Source organism: Copadichromis virginalis, linkage group LG17 (genome assembly GCF_057382275.1).
Source record: "Copadichromis virginalis isolate Kocher_CV1m ecotype Utaka linkage group LG17, C_Virginalis_male_GT1.1, whole genome shotgun sequence".
Classification (NCBI taxonomy): Eukaryota; Metazoa; Chordata; class Actinopteri; order Cichliformes; family Cichlidae; genus Copadichromis; species Copadichromis virginalis.
In genome coordinates, this window is record NC_140634.1 from 26543781 (window position 1) to 26551484 (window position 7704).

At 39.6% G+C, this 7704-nt stretch overlaps 1 protein-coding gene across 1 annotated transcript; it reads right to left on the bottom strand.

Annotated features, from left to right (window-relative positions):
• Positions 1 to 263: 263 nt before the first annotated feature.
• Positions 264 to 7047, bottom strand: guca1aa (guanylate cyclase activator 1Aa). The gene is made up of 4 exons (XM_085437125.1): positions 6595 to 7047; positions 3271 to 3420; positions 3078 to 3171; positions 264 to 1253 (listed from the first exon to the last, which is right to left on the bottom strand). The coding sequence occupies exons 1-4, from the start codon at positions 6790 to 6792 to the stop codon at positions 1126 to 1128; spliced, it is 570 nt and encodes a 189-aa protein (XP_085293251.1). The 5' UTR covers positions 6793 to 7047; the 3' UTR covers positions 264 to 1125.
• Positions 7048 to 7704: the final 657 nt, after the last annotated feature.

The window sequence follows — 7704 nt, forward strand, 5'->3', positions numbered from 1 at the left end:
CAACTTTATTAGGTACACCTGTTCATCTGCTTGTTAACGCTAATATCTAATCAGCCAGGTGACCTGCTGAAGCTCAAACTGGGGAAGAAATGTGGTTTAAGTGGCTTTGAACATGGTTGTTGGTGTAAAACTACGTCCAACACCCAGTTTGACTGTAACTGCAATTTCTACCTGTTAAATTAGTAAGATTATTTCTGGGATAATTTGTTCCTGGTAAATCTTCAAAACATGAAAAGTAGACAAAGTGTGTGTGTTGTTTTTTTTTATTGTTTATTTTTAGTGTACAAATAAGCAAAAGCTGAACTCAAACACATTCTGTAGTCTTCCAACAGAAGGCACAAGATGAGCATAGCCAACAAACATAACAAAACTAATCTGCATCAATGCTGAATAAAAAAAGCAAACCATTCAGCCAAAGAAACTCCCACACACAGAGAGAAAAGCTGCAAAACCACAAGCCTGCGTTTCGCTCCAACTTAAACTTTTGTTTTCAAAAGATTAAAAAATAATAATAATAAAGTTACAAATGTATATAAAAGGTAAACATTTGATAACTGTTTTTTCACTGCCACATCTCCCACCTGCTCCTGTTTTACAGCCACTGACTTAATCAAATTAGCATGGATGTTGAGCACACTGCAGTGTCATAGCTCCCTCCTGTAAACCCCCCCAGGCAAGAGCGGGTAAATAGAGATTTGAGTAATTTGGTGCAGAGGAACTCAGAAATATATAAAGAAAAAAAGATTTGGAAAGCCCAGTCGAGTGTATGTAATTGCCACTCTGCTACTCCACTATCTCCCTCCTTTATGCCTCAGGGTGTCTGAGGGTAAGTGGACCGTCTGAGAGATCATCCCTCATGCCGAGGTGGCCTTGGGAGCGATCGCCATCATTAAACAAGGACAATGAGCAGTCTGCAAAGGCTGACTGAGTCATCCCATTTAAAGTGCATATGTGTCACTCCTTTAGAGATCAAACATAAGATATGTGTCAGTCTCCAAGACACACTGGAATCATATTAAAGCGGATTCAATCTTAATAGAAATCTCAGTCTATAAAATGACCCGAGTGACTGAGACACTCAGGTCAAATCGTGAATGAGGATGAGGTAATCGGAAGGGACGGATCCTAAACGCTTCGCCTCCGGTTGTGGATCATGGCCACGACGTGGGCGAGATCCAGACTCTTCATCATCACCTCCATGAAGTCTTCATCGCTGCGAGCGCCTGCCACAAACTCCTCCAGGGAAAGCTCCCCTGTTGGAAGAGACACATGTTGTTTTTGGTCAGATTTGAGTGGGTTTTCGGCTAATTTGTCATTTCTCCCTGCAACAAAGTCACTTTCATAACAGACAGTTTGATATATTGATATGATATTTTAATATTACTGGTGCCGTGATATTAAGTAAACAATGGAAAATGTCAGTAAATGTCACTAACTTTCCTCCAGCTATTTTCTTTTAAATTATTATTATTGGTAGCTTGCAACTACAAAGGCGATAAACGTGTTTTTAGAAACGTTTGAGATTCCAAAAACACGTTTAACACTTCCAAGTTTAAATTTTGATTTGGTGAATATTTTCATTTTATTTATGTCATTATTTTGTTTGTTTGCATCCCTTTAATCTCACAGTTACGGAGAACACATTCATACACTAAAACACCCACACCCAGCTAGACAGACACATAAGCTTACGAAGGTTTCTGGACTCATTTCACTCGTATTCTATAACCTATTTTGCAATTATAAATCCTCATTTAACTTCTAAACTTGCAAAAATTTTCTACATAGCTATTAATCATACAGAGGCAAGCTTACAGCATGAAGTAGAACCACTTATTACAGTATTTATAACTTAAGATAGTTTGCAACCTTGTTCCTAAATGGGTCTTTAAATATATAAAACCCAACAGTTAAAATGGACCTATCTATTGGTGGATGCTCATATTAAATATGGGGTCAGTGTATGTACCACTAAGTTCAGACTTCGGACCGCTCTAAATGCTCAGTTTAAGGCAATTTTTCTACTCTGTTGTCAAAGGGAGCAGATATTTATGGTGGCCCTGAGAGGTCAAACACACTGAACCTGCAACAACAGTTGCAGAAGTGACAGCAGAAACCAAAGCATGCGATTGCAATGAGACGATTAAAGAAAGCACAGAATCCATCTGTGTTGTGAAGGAAAATGAGATGCAGGTAACTGTGTTTTTAATCACATCGTTCATATGTTTGCTACGAGTTGTTTACTGTAGCTATTCATCACATCACTTGCATTGTGTTTTATTAGCTTTTATTTTATTTTATTGTATATTTTTTTTGTCTTTTGCAGGATTTTTCTATCTGCTTGTGTTTTCGTGTTAAGCTGCAGTGTGTTTGACTTGTCAGGGCTACTGTAGATATTTCTCATACGGTCTGAGCGCAAGTTTGTGGAAGGCAGTGAATCAGAGGAAAGCTGGCATGAAGAGAGAAAGCTAAAAGCGACAAGTTTTAAGGTGGAGTGTTTCAAACATTGAGATTTCCTATTAAATAACCTCAAAAAATGACCGACTGTACCTTTAAGAGCATATTTTTATTTCTAATGGTGGCCTTTTAGCTCAGATTTGCTATAAAAGTACCTTTAAGTATGACAGTAGTTTCACCTGTAGTAGTAATAATATAATAATAATAATAATAACAGAGTAAAACTGAACTGTTAGTACTTTCTCAAATTGTAAACAAATATAGGTTAAAACACATGTTGCGGTGGTCTTTGGCTATGGTTCATTTCAGTACATGATGAACCATGTAGATATCATTTATATTCCTAAGTATACTCTATGTGATAAGAACTACTATAAGTAGTATACGTCTACTGTTTCAGTACTTTGTATACATCTAACTGAGCAACATTATACTTCCTGTTTTTATTCATTATAAATGTGTATTGATAGATATTAGAAAGCTACTTTAAACCAGTAAAAAAAAAATCATCAGGTTTAGTCTCTTATGTTTTGTTTTGAGAGTGAATGTCTAATCTCTGTCCACCCATGATCTATTTTGTCCTAAACCCTTTTCTCCGTACTGTGCCAGCGCACACTCACCATCTCCATTTATATCAATCCTGTCAAACACTCGGTTAGTGAACTCCTCCGCAGATGTTTCCTGATTTTCATTTCCATTGATTGCACGGATGGCCTGGGAGAAGATGAGGAAAATCAGTATGTTTGCCAGATTAGAGGCTAAAACAAATATTCAGACATGCAGTGTGGCTGGTGCACGATGGAATGACTGTACCTTGATGATGTTCAGAAGCTCGTGGCGGTCAATGCAGCCGTTCCCATCCACATCATACAGTTTGAAATACCAGCGCAGCTTGTGCTCCATCTTTCCCCGCATCACCAGACTCAGAGCGGCCACGTACTCCATGAAGTCTATGTAGCCGTCCTGCAGAATCAAAGTGTCAACCACGACCATCCATGTTTTATATTCATTATAATCACTAAACAAATGCATCATCCCTCAGCTGAAATAGATCCCCAGCTCCAAAAACAATCCAAGGGGAAGTGAAGCACGCCAGGACGGAGGATTATCTCCTGTCTGCGTCTAAACAATCTCAGCATCAAAGCATGCATTCACAGATAATCTCACTGTCTAAATCATTCAGAGATTACCGTGGCATTTTTTGTAAGCTGAGCAGGGTGGGGGGCTAAATATAGCATGCAGCTCCTCAGACAGACATCCTGCCATGACCCCACTGCTACCTCAAAGATGCTCTCAATTAAACTGGGGATCAAAGGGGATACAGGGGACACACTCTCCCTATACTTAGAACATGCGTTTGCAAGTCTAATATATTTTGGTATTTAAAGTCTTTCTGTTAAATTGTTTTTTTTTCCCCACATGGGTTTTCCAAACAGGCAGGAATTTCCTAGATATGTTGGTGCCTCACATTCACACTGGGTAGGACAGGTAGATTATGCACCCTACACTGAAACCACAAATCCAGGTATGACATCATCTGTTTTGTTTCTGTTTCTGTTGATTTTGCTTCTGTTTTTTGTGTGTCTGTAGTTTAATGGCGTCTTTGTGGTTGTTTTGCATGTATTGGTGTTTTCTTTGAATGTCTTAGAGGTATTTTTATCTTTGCTTGCATCGATTTGTGCACGTTGCACCTTTTTAGTAAGCTGTGTCTTTCAGTATAAAGTTTTCAGTCTCTCTGCAGATGTTTGGACTATATTTGTGTCTTTATAGTTGCCACATCAGCCTCTGGACCAGCCTGTCTGATGCGCAGTTTATTCATATATTCAAGCTTGTTGTAAGGGAGGTTAATTTTAGAGAACTCGTGTCCTTGAATGATACAAGTATTTTTAATCTAGACATGTTTTAAGAAGTTTTTTCTCTCATTTGTTTATTTTAAATGTAACATTAAAGATTTCAGAAGCAAGGAACAGACCATCTCAATTAACAGAAAGTAACCGTCAGGAAATATCAAAATAATATTTTCAACCCGCAGATATGAGGAATCCCAAACACTTATCTGTAAAAAACAGATAATTTTCCTACAATTTCTCATATTATGAAAGAAATACCTTTTTGCGTAGTCAACGTTCAGATAAATGTGGTAAGCAGCTATTTTTTTAAATAAAATATTTAATGCATTCAGTCTTATTTTACCTTTTTAACATTAAAAATAAAAAATCGATGAATTACTGGTAATATTTTGTTCCAGCTTCTACAGAAAGACTATCCTATGCTTTTTCTGCCTTTTTCATTATTGTGAATACACTATGTTATGACTCCTGTAGTTAAAAAATAATAATTCATCAGAACTTCCAAACATCAATTAGTGGTAATGAAATGCTTTGAGAAGCTGGTCCGCAGACACATCACAGCAGCCCTGCCCCGCAGCCTGGATCCACACCAGTTTGCCTACAGAGCAAACCGATCCACGGAAGACGCTGTAGCCACAGCACTCCATGCTGCATTAACTCACCTGGAAGAGCATGGTAGCTATGTGCGGATGCTCTTCGTGGATTACTGCTCAGCTTTTAACACCATCCTTCCACACAAACTGGTGGCCAAGCTACAAGACCTGGGGCTTCCATACAGCACCTGCATGTGGATCAATAGCTTCCTCTCGGGCCGTAGACAGAGAGTCAGAGTTGGCCATCACACATCCTCAGCCCTGAGTCTCAGCACTGGCTCACCCCAGGGCTGTGTGCTCAGTCCACTGCTCTACTCTCTCTACACACACGACTGCACTCCTCGCCACCACAGCAACATCTTTGTGAAATTTGCAGATGACACCACAGTGGTGGGGCTCATTTCCAAGGGAGACCAGTCTACGTACAGAGACGAGGTGGAGCAGCTGACGTCATGGTGTAAGGCCAATAACCTCCTCCTCAACACTTCAAAAACCAAAGAACTCATAATAGATTTCAGAAGGAAAAAGGCAGAGATCCAACCACTATTCATAAATGGGGACTGTGTAGAAAGGGTGGCAAGCTTCCGCTTCCTGGGAGTCAATATAGAGGAGAACCTTTCCTGGAGTGTGAACACCTCCGAGCTGCTGAAAAAGGCCCAACAGAGACTGTACTTCCTGAGAATTCTCAGGAGGAATAACATCACACAGAGACTGCTGGTGTCCTTCTACAGAGCCACCATTGAGAGTGTTCTAACTTACTGCATATGCATCTGGTACACTAGCTGCACAGGGGCTCAGAGGAAAGCACTCCAAGGGATCATTAACACCGCCCAAAAGATCACTGGCTGCCCTCTCCCCACACTGGAAGTTCTACACAACGCCCACTGTTTTAAAAAGGCCCAAAACATCATAAAAGACACCTCACATCCTGGCCACTCCCTGTTCGAACTGTTGCCCTCAGGCAGACGGTACAGGGCAATCAGAGCAAGGACTAATAGACTCAAACACAGCTGTTATCCAACTGCAATAACACATCTGAATACTACAAAAAAATGTCCATCACACCACTCTTGTGTTAATCTATGCGCGGTCTGAAGCATGTGTGTGGGAATGTATGTGAATGTTTTACTGTTATATCTTATTAGTATTTTAAGTATTCTATCTATTTTATTTATTGAATTTTATTGTTTTATTTATATTTTGATATTGCTAGGGATGATGCAATGATCGGGGACCATTCTTAATTTCGTTGTTCTCATGACAATGACAATAAAGTTTCTGATTCTGATTCTGATTCAAATATGTAAATCAACAAAAACCAGCCTAAAGAATTAACTTTTTCTAATTGTGTCTAATTTTAATTAAAAGTTAATGTTTTTTTCACAAATAATAACAAGATAAAAGAGAAACAGTAATAATTTGGGTTCAAAGGAAATATGCAGGTAACATAAGCTTATATTTTTATTTAACATGTACATATGACACATTATAATAAATCCCCCATGGAGATACACACTGTTTAGACACACGTGTTGAGAACTAAAGAAAATTATTTGCTCATGTTTCATTTTCAGAGAATCATAGATGTATTCTTCTACATTAGCTTCTAATCGTTATATAGCTATTTTATTCTTGAGGCATCCTGTCATCTTTGATTGTGTTTAAATGTGTGGTGAAATCCAGACTCATCTCACCTTGTTCATGTCAAACGTGCGAAACATCTGCTCAATGTAGGCGTTGGCCTCTGGGTCCAAACCTCTCAGCCCGAAGAACTGCTTGAACTCGTGCAGGGTGAGCTGCCCTGAGGGGCACTCAGTCATGAACTTCTTGTACCACAAGTGCATCTCCACAGCCTGCAGGTCGTCCACGGTGCAGCCGTTTGAATTGCCCATTTTTTATTTTTCCAAAACTCAGATAAGGTAGCTGGACTCTGTTACAAACTGGACTCAGACCTCACAGCCCAAGTGGTCTACTGTGAAGTAGGCAAAGACCGTCCCTCTTCACAGTCACACAACACTGGGACTTTTAGAGTGAGAGCAGTGGCAGGATGGCCCCTTTTGTAGCTCAAGCGTGTGTGTGTAGAGGGGGGGTTGAGGTGATCCACGCCTCTTGGTCCTCTCCTTGTGTCTAATCACTCGCTGTAATCCTGAGAAACATGCAGATGATCATCTTAATCATCCAGCTTGAAGGGCAGCCTGGCTGTTCCACAATTACCCTGAGATGTGCTGACAGACACAAATGCAGCTTTCATCCCTCACGTGCAGTGCCTGCCTCTAAGCGATGGGATACATCTGCCTCAGCATGTGGACTCGGGTATGAGCGATGCAGATTTAATGCTTTGGGTGAAGACTAAGCAAGCTTCAAAACATTCTCATAGTTCTTCTGTGTACGTTCTATTTAGACCTATGATATAAGTTAATGTTGACGAATTTAAATGTTTAAAATGACCGGGGGCCGGTCTCATCAAACCCACAAAGTCAAAACAATTGCAAATCAAATTTCTGGTACCTGCAACTTTTGCTAAAAACATCAATCAGCATTCTATTGGTGATTATTAGTGTGGTTTTTCCACACTCGTAAAAGAAGTTTAGGCAGTTTGTTAAATAGGAGCGTTCAGGTATGCATTAACAAAATCCAGAAAAAAATATTCTTCCACAACGATGTGTGAGACTGATAAAGTTACAGAGAAGACGATTACTTCATGTTACTGCTGCTAAAGCGGGGGTGTACTCACTTTTTCACGCACTGTTTCTGCATTTCAACTTAGGGTTTTTTTTGTTAGATAATATCTAAGTATGTATGTA

What these genes read in the sequence shown, in the direction of transcription:
- guca1aa (XM_085437125.1), bottom strand. Translation starts at nt 6,792, where the DNA reads ATGGGCAATTCAAACGGCTGCACCGTGGACGACCTGCAGGCTGTGGAG. An exon ending in AGCTTCTGAACATCATCAAG is followed by an intron (nt 3,172 to 3,270) that starts GTACAGTCATTC and finishes ATCTTCTCCCAG; the next exon opens with GCCATCCGTGCAATCAATGG. An exon ending in GATTGATATAAATGGAGATG is followed by an intron (nt 1,254 to 3,077) that starts GTGAGTGTGCGC and finishes CTCTTCCAACAG; the next exon opens with GGGAGCTTTCCCTGGAGGAG.